Source organism: Amblyraja radiata, chromosome 23, assembly GCF_010909765.2.
Source record: "Amblyraja radiata isolate CabotCenter1 chromosome 23, sAmbRad1.1.pri, whole genome shotgun sequence".
NCBI lineage: Eukaryota > Metazoa > Chordata > Chondrichthyes > Rajiformes > Rajidae > Amblyraja > Amblyraja radiata.
In genome coordinates, this window is record NC_045978.1 from 39,661,519 (window position 1) to 39,677,364 (window position 15,846).

The 15,846-nt window shown below is 43.2% G+C and overlaps 1 protein-coding gene across 1 annotated transcript in view; it reads right to left on the reverse strand.

The window, feature by feature from the left end:
- Positions 1-15,846, reverse strand: part of LOC116986494 (fer-1-like protein 4) — a 119,088-nt gene that overhangs the window by 89,065 nt on the left and 14,177 nt on the right. Inside the window, exons 4-10 of the mRNA XM_033042076.1 lie at positions 15,053-15,152; positions 12,472-12,563; positions 9,721-9,762; positions 7,388-7,546; positions 6,539-6,596; positions 5,714-5,845; positions 5,352-5,414 (exon numbers count right to left, since the gene is read on the reverse strand). Coding sequence (XP_032897967.1) covers positions 5,352-5,414; positions 5,714-5,845; positions 6,539-6,596; positions 7,388-7,546; positions 9,721-9,762; positions 12,472-12,563; positions 15,053-15,152 — 646 coding nt within the window. The remainder of the gene's footprint in view (positions 1-5,351; positions 5,415-5,713; positions 5,846-6,538; positions 6,597-7,387; positions 7,547-9,720; positions 9,763-12,471; positions 12,564-15,052; positions 15,153-15,846) is intronic.

Here is a 15,846-nt window from a genome sequence, read left to right on the forward strand (position 1 = left end):
TCGAGGTCCAGACAAGGGGCAACATTACATTTTAAAAATGCATTGCATATTAAATATCATAAATATATATAGAATCTTAGTATATCACTTATAAACGCATCATAAATTATATATATTTTAAAACACAATACATAAGTTAAAAATCCAGATAAAAAGAATGATCAATGTCCTACAACGAGACAACAATACCAGTGTCTCCACAGCTGGGATTCGTAGCGTGCAGTGCTAACCCTTATGTTTGACAAGGCCACAATAATTACATTTTTAGAGTCATTTATCCTGCAAATGAATTTATACATATGATGTCTTAGGACAGCTTCTAAAGTACTGACTCCTGCAGCCACAAACATATTACTGGCACTACACCATCTAGGTTGCCTTAGCAGTGTTCTCATGGCATCGTTATATGCCACCTTTAGTCTCTGCAAACTTGTCTTTCCATAGTTCGACCCCAGGTGCGCAGTGTAGAGTGGTGTGCAGTATGCTCTAAATAGCGACATCTTCACCACATCTGCACACGCACCAAATTTACGCAAGAGAATATTCGCCTGTACATACAGCATGCGTCGTTGCCTATAAATATCCTCATCATCTGTCATTTGTTCTGTAATAATATGCCCTAGATATTTTACCTTATTACAGACACTAAGATTATTGTCAGAATTTAAAATCAGGAAATTTTAGACATTTATCCTCTTTGGTTCTACAGATCATAACAGCACTCTTACTAGCATTATATTTAATATCATGTTCCACACCAGACACAGAACATATAGTAAGGAGCTGCTGGAGACCAGCGCTAGATGGACTAAAGACCACAAGATCATCTGCATACATAATATGGTTCACTAAAATATTACCAATCACGCACCCAGTGTTACAGGCTTTCAATTGTTTAGACAGATCATCAATATATTGATTAAAAAGGACTGGGGACAAAATTCCCCCTTGTCTAACACCATTGCTAACCCCAAATGGGGCTGAGACCCTATTGCCCCATTTTATTTGCATAGTCTGGTGGGCATACCAGTAGGCCAGAATTCTAACAATGTATTTAGGCTCCCCTCTTTGACTCATTTTACCAAACAGCTTTCTGTGATTAACACGGTCAAAGGCTTTGGAAGCATCAATAAAGCACATAAGGATTGAAGAGTTTTTGCCTCTATATTTGTTTACAATCTCCTTTAGGGCATATATGCATAAGTCAGTGCCATGTTTAGCTTTAAAGCCAAACTGGTTATCTGTGGAGTTAACAAACTCATTTATTCTATCCAGCAGAACTCTTTCTAAAACTTTTGACAATATGCTGGCTAAAGCTATGGGCCTGTAATTATTTAGGCTGCCTACTTTACCAGCTTTGTCCTTAATGACCGGCACTAACAGGACAGACAACATTGAGTCTGGTAACAAGCCATGAATCATAAAGCCAGTAAAACAAATAGCAAGGAGAGGAGCTATCCTCATACTCGCACACTTGAGATGTTCAGCAGAGATATGATCCAAGCCACTTGCTTTGTTGTTGGACAGCTTGTTCATGGCATGATACACCTCATGTGACATACTCGCCATCGAGTCATTACTCTCAATATTGTCCACCCGATACAAGTCACCTTGGGCACAGTTGAATAAAGTACTATAATGTTGTCGCCATAACTCCGCAATATTAGCTGTTCTGGAGATTCCATCTACAGTGCATGGTAGAGATGTTTTACAACTGTTAAGAGCTCTCACTTCCTTCCAAAAATCTGTAGCATTGTTACTTAGCAGCTTTTTAGCCATGGAATCAGCCCTCATAGCTTGCTCATTTTTACAGATGAAGCGAACAGCATACTTATACCTTGCATTAGTGAGCTTCTTGTGCTCAAACACAGGCCCCTGTCTGGGTCTACCTGCCATAGCCCATGATTTGGTAGCTTCACGGGCTTCAGTATGATACTCAGCTACATACTTATTCCAGCCAGGTCTGATGTTATGTATCTTATTTTTATGCTTGCAGTAGGGCTTACTGCCTACATATAAAGCGCTTACTATATCATTATACATGGAGCAGATATCTCTCCTATGCTTCATATCTTTCCAATTAACATTACTACATATTATTGCATCTTTAGGTAGATGAATATTGCTTAAGGATTTATCTGATGGGCATAATAGGCTAGGATGTCTTCCTTTGTAAGCGTTGACCAGTCCAGTTTTTCTGTTTTAAAGCTATTTCTATCTCTGGATACCACAGGTATGTGTTCAACATTTATTGTCATAGCACCAGGTATGTGATCAGTCATTGCTGCCCCGTACAGAATGCTCATACACCCCAATGAGGCATGTGCATCAGCTGTACTAATACAGTGGTCCAGCCATGATGTGGTGTGCCAGGCCTCACTAATATAAGTATAACTATCTGTAGGTAAAAGCACTTTGCATGACAATATTAAATTATTATCTTGACAGAACTGAGCTATATGATTGGCAAATAATGAGTTCCTATCTGAGACATCTGCATTCATATCCCCAATGACATATACACTACAATAATTATTGTTTTGAATGAAAGAATAGATGAAAGCAAGTCTATTTAAATATTCATCCTCATTCTGATGGCCTTCATAGGGTGTATATACATTCAGGATAACAAATTCCTTGTCGTTGTGAGTAAAGTGTATGGCAATGCACCAGTCAACATCAAGCCGAATCACATTTACTGATGAGTCAAGCTTCTTGTTCCATAGAATAGCCTCACCACCTGGTATCCTACCTCTGACTATTCCCATGCCAAGGTCAGTTGTAGACTCCCCAGCCCCATGAAAGTTGTCATTTGAGAGAATTAAGTTTGTCCAAGTCTTGCTTCGCTAAGAATGTCTCTTGCATACATAGTATGTCACAGTTCTCCAGGAGGTTGTCAACAACTGAGCGGCGAGCTTTATCCCCTGCGTCTGGCCCAAACGTAGGCCACGACAGTTGTACGATAGTACCCAGATGTTCATTTAGCGAGTCTAGTGAATGCCCCTAGCACCAGCAGGCAGACTCATTCCCCCCGCAGTAGGCGCAGTGCTTGATCCGATGACTCCAACCCTCCACAGCTTGTAATAGCGCCGGACAAATGCCCCTTCTGGCCAGAGCTCCAGATTGTACATTTCGCCAACCTCATTGCATTCCGCAGATACTTTAAATGAACTGTATCTACTGTGTACAATATCAATCTTTTGACAGGTAACCTCACAGCTAAGTTTTTCATTAAGATGGACAGATAAAGTTCTGACATCTAGATCCGGTGAAAACTTGGAGGCAAATACACTCACCAGCTTAGTCTTAATCATTTTGATGTTGCCCACAGCTCCGGTACCAATAATAGGCACAGCGTTACTGGATTTCTTCCTCTGCCCGGTGGTAATACTGCACAATTTTGGCTTAGCAACAGTGTTGTCTGGAGCACGACGTTGACCCTTTTTCACAACATGACTCCACTTTGGAGAGTCTTGCAAAGTTAGACCACTGGGACTATTCTCCACGTTTAATGCAAGGCCCTCCGCCGCAGCCCTCACTCCGACAACTAAGCCAGAGGCTCCTGCCAATGCAGCTCCCAGTGCTGTATCTGCCATGCCAATGGCTCCATCCAACGCCGCCAACACATCCAGACCACCGCCCCGAGTCAGGTCAGTGGTGCGCTCCAATGCACCCACTCGGCGATCAATTTCCACTGTGATGGCACGAAAATCTTCGCTTACATCAGCCTGTAGCTGCATGACGTGCTTCATAGAACAGACCTCAGCGTACAGCTGCTCCATTCTCCCAAGTAGGCTCGAGACATCCATGTTAGAAAATGTCACCGGCGGCAGTTCATCCAAGTAATGAGAGACAAATCTGGGAGTATTCTCCCCACACTCATTCATTACTTTAAGGCAACTCTTTATGTTGTTAACATCTTTCTGTGCCCATTTATAGGAAACATTCCGCTGTGTAGTGGGGCATCTAATTATATTAGATGCAAGTATATTATTGGGGTTATCAAGTGGGCACCTCCCTTCACTGATGTTTCATTGAGTTAGGCCCACAAGGCCTCAGGAAGGCTCAACAGTTGGTTCTGGCATCCCAGATCTAAGCTTTGATCTAAGCAGATCCTACATATCTAAGCTTTTTCCTTTCATAAGCCTCATCCACTAAGTTCTCCCAAGGCACCTTCAGTTCTATAAAATACACTATCCCAGTGACTAACTGACCATAACACTTTATCAGGCCTCAAACAAGTGGTAACTATTTCTTGCGGAACAAACAAGCTTTCCTCCCAAATCTACCTGCATCTCCCAATCACTGGTTCCCCGTAACTGGCCCAACTCATGCCTGTCTGAAAACTTCCCTCGTCTACCTTTCTCTCCCTCACGGACACAATGAATCGCTACCCTCTCAGCCCTGATGCCGACTGAATTCACCTGTGCTCTCCTTTGCCCTTCCAGACACTCCAGGTCGCTGAGAGGGCTCTCCCGACGCCGGAGCTCCATTATCCGATGAGAGGGCCTGTAACATCGGGCCACCGTTGCGGCAACTGCGGACGCCTCAATAGGCCCGACCATGGGTGAACAAGAGGAAGAGGACTGGACTTTGTTGCCTACCCCCACAGTGGGAACCATTGTGGGGGGATGTTTTTTTATGTTTAATGTTAAATTCTTTAATGTTGTGTTTTATTTTTATTGGTGTGCTGTAAATGGCAACTCAAATTTCACAACACCAATTGGTATATGTGACAATAAATGTCCTTTGTCCTCCTCTCAATTGCTGCAGAATTACACTTTAAGACCTGGTTATGCAGCCAAGTATAGCAACCCTGAGAAAGACTAGTATTACATCCTGACAAAATATGCCTCAACGTAGCTGCCTCTGAATACAAGGGACACGCTGGGCCCTCACCTACCCATTGTTTGAGGTTCTACGGTGATGGCAGCACATTATAAATAGCCCTTCTTAGGAAACGTTGGTCAGACTTCTACTGGTCATCGCAGTAGAGGGAGATTGGGCAGCACTGGAGAAGGTACAGAGAGCCAGCAGGGACTGGTCTGGGACGGAGCGGGTCAATCAGGTCAGGGCTGTTCTCCCTGGAGTGGAAAAGGTTGAGAGGGGAGATGGGTGATGTATATAACATTGTGAGGGGTATAGACAGGGTAGATGCAGGACATTTTTTCCCCAATTAACGCTGAATAAAATTAAAGGACAAAGTCTAAAATGCTGTCAGCATGCATCGTGCATTGAAGCAGGGGATACCACTTGTGCAGACATTTTCAATCACAATCAAAAATCATTTTTTTCAGTTTTTGAATATTTGATGACAATTCAACTCAATAGTTAAAGGGCTTCATACTTACAACAATTTCAATGATTTTATCAAACAAGACAGCTGCTGGTTCTTGGAATTCAAAGACAAAATACTAGGAAGAAATAAAACAAGAAGATCATAATGAAAACATAAAAACAAGTCCATTACAACCAAGTTCCTTATAACACTGTCACTGCAAGCTCCAAATTATACTCCAATACCCTATTAAACACCAGACCCCAAAATACTATCTGGTGCACTTTGAAAATCAGATCTATTACCACTGTTCATACCCCATAAATTAGATTCCTTCTAATATACAAAAGATATTCTTTAACAATAAATTCCCAACATGATTCTCTTTATTTCGGAACGATTCCGTCTGCAGTAGCTACAGTAATGGACAGTTACCTCATTATAGAATGGGCAATTGGTGGACTTCTGTGTAGACGTGTGTTTTTTGTCATCTCCCACTCTCACGTGTACCACAGGGTCAATGTTGACACCGATTAGCTTACGTGCCTCAGATATGGTAATCGCAATCTGAAGGAAAAAGCACAAGAATTGCTACATATGTCACACCTTACAATAGTACTCATCCCACTGTTCATTGGTACTCCAATGCCATGATGAATGCAGTGGGCTCTGACACACCTGGGACAAAACTGATGCACAAAACAGTGAAGAATGGCAGAAGATGGAGAGATTGGTCTGATGGTTTACAGCTTTGTGGGAGCAGGTTGGAAGAAATCTCATTTCCATAGGTAGTCTGGAGGCCCTCAAGAAGACATCAATAAAGTATTTGACAAGGTCTCACTTTGGAGACTGGCCCAATGGTTAGATCTCTTGGGATGCATGGGCCAAAAGAACTAGATGACATAGGGTAAGGCGAGTGGGAAAGATTTAATAGGAAGCTGAGGAGCAACTTTTCACACTTTGTGTGATTTGTACATGGAACGAGCTGCCAGAGGAGGTAGTTGAGCCAGGTACTATAACAACATTTAAAAGACATTTGGACAGGTACATGGATAGGAAAGGTTTAGAGGGATACGAGCCAAATGCGGGAAGGTGGGACTAGTGTAGATGGGGCATCTTGGTCGGCATGGGCAGGTTGGGCTGAAAGATCTGTTTCCATGCTGTATGACTCTAAATAGTTTCTATGCCACAAATTCTATGCAACTCTGAATAAGGCTCATCTCATAATGCAATTCAAAATAAATACTTAATCTTCATTACCTGGAAATTCTGTATTCTAGACGTACGTAGGTCTGCCTTAGTGGAAAACCTTGAACGACTGTGAATAGAAATTAAGATGTTAAACTTAGAAATGAAGACACGTTAAAGTCTGAAGAAGGTCCAGAGCTGAAACGTCACCCATCTATGTCCTCCAGAGATGCTGCCTGACCTGCTGTGTTACTCCAGCAATTTGTGTCTGTTTTGATAAACCGACAATTGCGGTTCTTTGTGTCTGCATGTTTATCACACACCTTAGCAGGAGAGTGATGGACATGGAATCAGCCACCCAATGGCACAGAGTAATTCTCTGCACAGTACATTACATCCCCCAAGGAGTTTGAGCAACCAAGGTCATCCTGCGTATCTCTCAAAGAATGGGAATGTCAAATACACGATGACCAATTCCACTCAACACTATCTTGCAATGGAGCTGGTCAAGGGAACCAATGCAAACCAGCTCAATTGTATCAAGAGAGATGTTAATAATACTGCCCAGAACACCAGGAAATCATACTGCCATTATTCTCTTTGTTATGCCCCATAAAGTGGATCTTAATAATACTGCCCCATATCGTGCAATATAAGAGTGACCCCAATATTCCTATCCATTGCATATAAATCAGGAACCCCACAGTGACCATTGCACTCTCAAGAATACTGGGTATCAGACTCATTATCCCTCATTTGGAGCAGAGGGGGCAAGGGTTTCATTCTTGGATCATCTCTTCATGTAAATTGATACTCATAGCATTACAAATCACAAAAACATTCCATGGTTTTATCACCTAAATGAACAATTGCTGTTCTCAAGGACTAAAATAAACATGTGGCTTTTGGCTTGTCAGTCACCTTTTCTGTGGTGTGAAGGATATCGAACTGACATCAATGTCGCAAATATCAACATCATCCTCATCTTCATTATCATCATCATCATCGTCATTGACTAGTTTCCGTCCAAGGGACTTCATCCTACTATCCAGTTGGTCGGCATTCGCCAGTTCATTCGGGCTGCAACAAATGGAGAAACAATAAAGAGACTGATCAAATCTACAACTTTTATGTGAGGTCTTGCCTGTGGGTGAAGACCTGGATTCAGTGGGGAACCCACAAGTTGGTTCTCAACTCGTCCACGCCAACCAAGATGACCCATCTAGGCTAGACCCATTTGCCCACATTTGGTCCTTCTATCTTTCCTATCGATGTACCTATCCAAGTGTCTTTGAAATGTTGTTATCGTATCTGGTTCAGCTCTTTCCATATACCCACCAGTTTCTGAGTGAAAATGCTGCCTCTCAGGTTCTTATTAAATCTTTCCCTTCTCACCTTAAACCGCTGGTTCTTGATTCTGCTACATTGGGTAAGACCATGTGCAGTAATCCTAGCAATTCCCCTTATAATTGTATACACCTCTATAAAATCAGTCTTCTGCACCAAGGAATAAGGTCCTAGAGTTCTCCAATCTCTCCTTATTGTCCTGGCAACATCCTTGTAAATTTTCTCTGGCTCTTTCCAGCTTAATAACATCCTTCCCATAACAAGGTGACAAAAATAGAACACAATACTCCAACTGTGACCTCACCAATGTCTTGTAAAATTGTAATGGAACACCCCCACTTCTATTGATTGATGAAGGCCAATGTACCAAAAGTCTTCTTTATCACCCTATCTACTTATGACGTCCCTTTCAGGGAATTTGTTACCTTCACTCCAGGATCCCCCTGTTCTACAAAACTCCACAGGGCCCTGCCCACATCTGACTTCCCAAAGTGCAACATCTCGCACTTATCTATATTAACTCCATTTACCATTCCTCAGCCCACTTGTCCAACTTATCAAGAGCCCACTGTAATTTTTGATAACTCGTTTCACTGTCTCCGATACCACCTTCGTTAGTGTCATCTGGAAGCACACTACTTATGCCTTGCACATTCTCATCTAAATCGGTGATATAAAACACAACCATCAATGTACCCAACACATCCCCGAGGCACAGCACTAGTCACAACCCTCCAGTCTGAAAATCAACTTTCCACTACCACCCTCTGCTTCCTTCCTTGAAGCCAATTCTTTAGCTGTCCCTAGATCCCATGCGATCGAACCTTCCAGAGCAACCTACCATGCAGAACCTCATTAAAGGCCTTACTGGTCCAGATAGACAATGTCTACAGCTTTGTCCTCTTGGTTACTTCTTCAAACAATTCAATCAAATTTGTGAGACATGATCTCCCACGTACAAAATCATGCTGACTGTCCCTAATCAGCCTCGGTCTATCCAATTGTACCTCTCAGAATCCTCTCCAGCAACTTGCCCATCACAGATGTTAGGCTTAATGGTCTATAGTTCCGAAGCTTTTCTTTGCAACCTTTCTTAAATAGAGGCACAACATTAGCAACCTTCAAGTCACCAAGGTGTAATCTTCCCTATGTTTTTATTTTAGCTGGATTATGGGGGTTCTTTGCCCACAGAACCCACACAAACTAAGCTGTCAACCTTACAGCAAGTTAACTGGCATATTAAAAATGCTGGTTGTAAAGAAATAACTGATTTCGAGTGCTGACAAAGATCTGACCCAGGCAGCCATCAAAGTGGCAGCACATTTAGCAAATTCTTCAACGCTACGTAAACAGATAATTTGCTGCCTAATTATTGTGCCAGTGAAGACTGCCCAAGTCAAGTCAAGTCAAGTCAAGTTTATTTGTCACATACACAGACGAGATGTGCTGTGAAATGAAAGTGTCAATGCCTGCGGATTGTGCAAAAAAACTACAAAACAGAATGGAACAGAGTCACATATTGACATATTACATATTTGTGGGAGGACAAAAGAAAAAACTGCAATTTTAAAAAGACACCACACAATAGTAAAATGGCACAGTAAGTTAGTCCCTGGTGAGATAGGAGTTTACAGTCCTAATGGCCTCTGGGAAGAAACTCCTTCTCATCCTCTCCGTTTTCACAGCATGGCGACGGAGGTGTTTGCCTGACCCGTAGCAGCTGGAACAGTCTACATTCTCCCCTCCACTCTGCCACTTAGAAGTAATTTAGTTTCAAATGGAGTTCAGCTGATCAGTGGTCATTGAATGGTGCAACACAAGGACTAAACGACTTACCCTCAGAGTGAATAGAAAACAAATGAAAGGTTTATTGTGGAATAATGCACCAGAATTCAGGAGCATCTTACCTGAGACTTTCAAAGTTGTCATTTCTGATGATCAGATCATCCCTGTTGAGAGAATATGAAAACAATTCACTTTTAATAAAGCTATAACCATCCGGTAGTGAGTAAGTTAATCTTTTGAAGGGGTCGCAGTGTGATTGACTTATAGCTCAGCACTATTGCATAATTCAGCTAAAGGTGCCTGGGGACCTCATGGGCCTGTCCCACCAGCATGCGATAGCATGTGTCTAGCGCGACCAAACGTGGTCGCTTGAGGCGTACGGCCTCGTGGGACCGGTCCCACTTCAATCAGCGGAGGCATATGGAGTTGTGCGGGGCTGGTCCCGACATCGCGCGGGGCTCTAAAAATCTTGCACTGTCCGAAAATCCCACGCGCCAACGGCCTGTCGGCCCGCAGGCGCATTGAGGGCGTACGCAGCGTCTTGACGTCGTACACAGGGTCTTGATGGCCTATGCCTAGCGCGTGGCGTTGCGCGATGACATCACCGCCCGGCTTGCCGTTGCATGATGACATCACCGCCCGACGCCATGCGACGTCCAAATTCAGTCGGCCCGCCTCCCGCCCAGCTGATTGGTGAGTATGATGTCGGGACCAGCCCCGCACAACTCCATATGGCTCCACGGTTCGAAGTGGAACCGGCCCCGCGAGGCCGTACGCCTCAAGCGACCACGTTTGGTCGTGCTAGACGCATGCAATCGCATGCTGGCGGGGCAGGCCCTTTAGTGTGCAAACCCACCAGAACACGGATGTGAAACTAATGCAGATTGAAGCCAGCACTAGCACCAGGGCCATGAGCTCTTATTGCTTAAATGCAAAGAGTTATACAGCACAGAAACAGGCCCTTTGGTCCAACTTATCCATACCAACCAAGATGCCTATCTCCTCAAATGCTACCTGCCTTCATTTGGCCCATATCCCGTTAAACCTTCCCTACCCATGTATCTGTCCAAATGTTTTTTGGAGATTGTAATTGAATTCTCCCCTCCCACTTCCACTGGCAGATCGTCCCATAAACCTACCATCATTTTAGATGTATACTGTGGAAACATTTACTGTGTCTATCCATCCTTTTATAAGCCTCCTAAGATTTTATAAATGGCTACAAGGTCACCTCTCAGCTTCTTCTGCACGGAAGAAAAAGCCTCAGTTTATCCCGTCTCTCCTCATAACTCAAGCCGTCCATTCCAGACAACATTCCTATGAATCTTTTTTGCATCGTTTCAAGCTTAACCATATCCTTCTTCTAGCAAGGCCGTCAGAACTGCACACATGACACCAATTGTCCTCTCACCAATGACTTGTTCATTTGTAATGTGACATCCCAACACCTGTGTTTAATTCCATGAAGGCAGCAGGCCAAATATTTCCTTCATGACTCTGTCTACCAGTGTTACAACATTCTAGGGAATTAGCGAATTATGGAACCATGCACTTGCCCAGCCTCATTTCCTACAAGGAAGTTGAGTGTAGCCTATTCTCTATTAGAATAGTCCACATGCTGCTTCAGAAAACTTACCTGGGCACACGTGAAAAATTCTCCCTCATCAGTTTTTAGCTTAGTTTAGTTTAGAGATACAGAGTGGAAACAGGCCCTTCGGTCCACCGAGTCTGCACCAACCAGTAATTCCCACACACTATCACTATCCTACACACACTAGGGATATCTTACATTTATATCAAGCCAATTAACCTTGGTCTTTAGAATGTGGGAGGAAACCGAAGATCTCGGAGAAAACCACGGGGAAAATATACGAACTCCGTACAGACCCGTAGACAGGATCGAACCTGGGTTCCGGCGCTGTAAGACAGCAACTCTACAGCTGCGCCACTGTGCCGCCTCTCATCTAATCCAAGGAATGCCAAGTCAACATTTGGGACGTTAGCGATTATTGCACCCCGATTATTCCAACACCTATCTGTGGTTTTCCTACATTCCCACTGAGTTTTGGAGACCCACAGTTTAATCCCATGAAAGTGATCGCCCATTTCTTATTCTATTTGTGTAGGCTTGCTGGAAAAAAGATCCTGGAATATCCTCTCTAAAGTAGCAATGTTCTCCCTAATGAATAATACAACTTCACCTCCTCTTTACCTCCACCTCTGTCACTAGAAATATTGGTACTCTGGAACATTGAGTATCGCGCCACCATATTTTTGTAGCAGGTATAATATAATTATCCCTTGGGCTGATCCATCTTCTGAGTTCATCTGCCTTGCTGTCAGACTTCTTGCATTAACATAAATGCAGCTTAGCTGATCAAATCTTCCTTACTCCTTGTCCTGCCCTTAACCCCCTCTCCCTGCCCTCCTTTGCCCTTCCCTGCCCTTCCATGCCCCTCTCTGCCCTGCCCCCTCTGCCCCCTTCTCTCCTACCACCCACCCCCCTCTGCCCTGCCCTTCATGTGCCCCACCTTCATTCATTTTAACCTCTCCATCTGCTTGAACATTTGCATCTATTACACGACTACTTTGGGTCTCACCCCCTGCCAGCCTAGTTTAAACCTACCTCTGATCACTCTGTCCAGACCATGCTATCTGACTCCTCTGGTAACTGGCACATTTCTGAATTGGAAGGTGAGTAGCTCTGGTTCAGTCAACCATACCTCCGTCTGCTCCTTCACCAGCGGATGTGAAACTGACAAATTCCTGTTCCCATCAGCAGACCCATCACGGGAACAGGGAAAGTAACAGGACTGGAATGGACATGGATGAAATCTCTATGGATATGCTATATATGATGAATATTCACTAACCCGTCACTTAAATCAACCACAAAGTCATTTTCTGCCCACGTTCCCACAGCTCCTTCGACCGGTAGGTACCGGATCTCCAGATCCACCAGTATCTGAAATCAGACAAAGATAGCAACACGTGGTGTATCTGAATCCTCATCTGGCAGTGAGTTGCAGATATCAATCACTTGGTGTAAAATGTTTCCCCTCAACTCCCCTTCAAAACTCCTTCCTTTCACATTAATGTATGTCCTCTTGTTTTTGATACCTCTACTATGGTACAATGATCATCAAGGACTTTGGAGTGTTGGAGGAAACCGGAGCACCTGGGGAAAACCATGGAGAGAATGAACAAACTCCATACAGACAGCAACCATAGTCAGGATCGAACCCGGGTCTCTGGCGCTGTGAGATAGCAATTCTACCGCTGTGCCACCATGCAGCTGTACAACACTTAGTTTAGGCCATCTGCAGTTCATGTCACCACACAGTAGGAAGGATGTAGAGGCTTTGAAGGGAGTGCAGAAGAGGTTCACCAGGATGTTGCCCGAGTTGAGAGAATTCGCTATCCGGAGAATTTGGTTAGCTTGGATTTTTTTTCTTGAAATGTTGGAGGTCGAGGAGTGACTTGATAGAAATACCTGTAATTATGAGTGGTGTAGATAGGGTAGACAGTCAGAGTACTTTTCCCCAATATGGAAATGTCAAATACCAGAGATTTAAGATGATAGGTGAAAGTTTAAAGGAGATTTGTCAGACATTTTGTTTCGATACAGAGTGGTGGGCGGTAGAAACATATTATAACAGCATTTAGGAGGCATTTAAACAGACCGACAGAATAGAGGGATCATATGCAATGGTTGATTGGCACCATGGTCACTACAGAAATGATGGCTGAAAGACCTGTTCCTGTGTAGTACTGTTCTATTCAGTATGTAATAAAAAGGAACTGCAGATGCTGGTTTGTACCAAAGATAGACATAAAGTTCCGGAGTAACTCAGCGGGTCAGGCAATGTCTATGATTTACATGGATAGGTGATGTTTCGGGTCGGGATCCTTCTTCAGACCGAATGTGGTGGGGGAGAGGGGAGGGGGGGGGGGGGGGGGGGGAATTGGAGGTGGAAAGAGCAAATATTTTCTTTAATATGTTTTTTATGTTTTATTTTGTTGATGGTGCTGTTCCACCTATACTCTAGCACTCCTCATTCACGAGAACCTGCTTTTAAAAAACTGACTCGAACACCCCAACAGCGTTTAAGGTTGCTGAACATGAAATGTCTGCCAATAATTCTTAAGCTGGTAATACTCGGAAAAACGAGTGACCCAGAGGTAATGGCATTTATCCTCCAGCGTCCTGTCTTGGCAACAATTCTACAGCATTTTTCCTTGATGCCTTTCAAGTGCGTCAACACTAAAAGAATGTGGGAGCCCAGAGTTAGCAGACATCATTTGATTCTTGTGCTGTGTTTTGAGATAATGCCATAGCAACAAGCTGCCAAGTGAAGGTGCTTACTCATTATCAGCTGCCCTTTCTAATTTGCAAGTCAGACAGGTTTAGTGGCATGCGGTCTGATCTTTCCACCTGTCTGACGCTATTTGGTGCATACAACCAGAACAGAATGATACTCCATTCTAGCCTGCCTGTGTTTCACGAGTTAGAGAGTTTGGCTGGTCAGAATCCTGCAGTAAGAATATGAACCAAAAGTTGTTAGTTTGTAGAGTGCATGAAATCAGTGCTGAGACCAGGTAGACACTGGTCTGCTTCACTAGAACCACGTCCAGATGAGCTAAATACACAGAACTACCCCCCTGTTGGGCAGGTACATAGCAAGGGGCAGGAAGTGGGATGAAAACAAAATATGGCAGATAGAAAAAAATGAAATAAGACCATCAATAGAGAAACCATTAACAATCAAATACTTGATTAGGCATGAAAATGAAAGTTGAAAAATTAATATTTAATAAAAAACATTTATCTTGCATATGCGAAATTTCCAGAAAATTACAGTAACTTCCAATCAACAGCCGGGCTCTGACCAAAATGGACCCACCGTACCAAAGTACCGATTTGAGAAAAATAATAGATTAGGTTGTGAAAGTTTGTCTTGAGAACACAGCAATTCTTTCAACTTATTTGCTCATTTGGAAATATCATCTATGTAGGAAGGAACTGCAGATGCTGGTTTACACCGAAGATAGACACAAAATGCTGGAGTAACTCAGTGGGATAGGCAGCATCTCTGGAGAGAAGGAATGGGTGACTTTTCGGGAGGCCCTTCTTCAGTCTGAAGCTTCAGTCCAGGTACACTTGCATGCTCAGATTAATGTCACCCTAAAGTGGGTACCCTCTGGTGATCTTACTGAAAGTCAGTGATATTGGCCATAGGGAGGGAAAGTGCCCCTTGTGGGTTGTGCACGAACGACCCTGACCAGTGCATGTCTGTCAGCTTTAGGAAGGACATGGCATCAGATCTCCACCTGCTCTCACTCTCAGCCACATAGTCACTGAAAGGGAAGAACCAGATCAAAATAATCCCAAGTTATCCCCTTACTCATCATCACTTCTTGAATCTCGGAATTAGGAAACAGAGTAATACTCACATCTGTTAGAGAATTCTTCTTGTCAACCAGAGCTTCCTTGAGAACGAGGTGGCCAGTTTTGGTCACCTGTTGAAGACTGATCTGCAAGCGACCCAGCAGCCTAAAATAAAGGGAACCCTTCGATAATTATTCTGCTGCTGCACGTTGGTTATAGTCTCTAGACATTGGACACAATTCTTGATGGCAGAAATTCACATCCTAGCAGCGCCCTGGCATTTATTTTGGATGAAACACAAACAATAACGTGTCCTCTTGAAGCTGCAAACCATCCTGATCAGTGTAGTTGGAGGGAAGGACAGAAGCCATTTGTCACAACAGGACTCATATGCTAATGGCCAATGGAAGAAAACTGAGCAAAGGTGATACACACATGACATTCAGCTTCTAGTCGTCTCTCCTTTCTACAAGAAACGTTCAGATTCTTCCTCCTTTGCTCCATGGGACAAGCACATTAAGAAACGTAGCCATCCATTTTCAATCTGCCCAATTTGAACAATCTGATGTTTTAAATGTTTTCCGGTAACTCCTGCTCTTTACATGTAGCTTAATTCAAATTGTTAGATTACTCATATTTTTCAAGTAAATCACAATCACATTCACAATCACAAGCACAATAATACTTTGTTAGCCTAGAATGCTTTGCAACATACGAGCAATTTCATTTGCCAACTCAGTCATACAAATAAAAAGCAACGGAACACACCAAAACACATTTTAACATAAACATAAGATGTATTTTTCAAGTAGATTTTCAGAAGGTTGGTCAGTGGATCAAAAGCAATCATTTTCAAAGT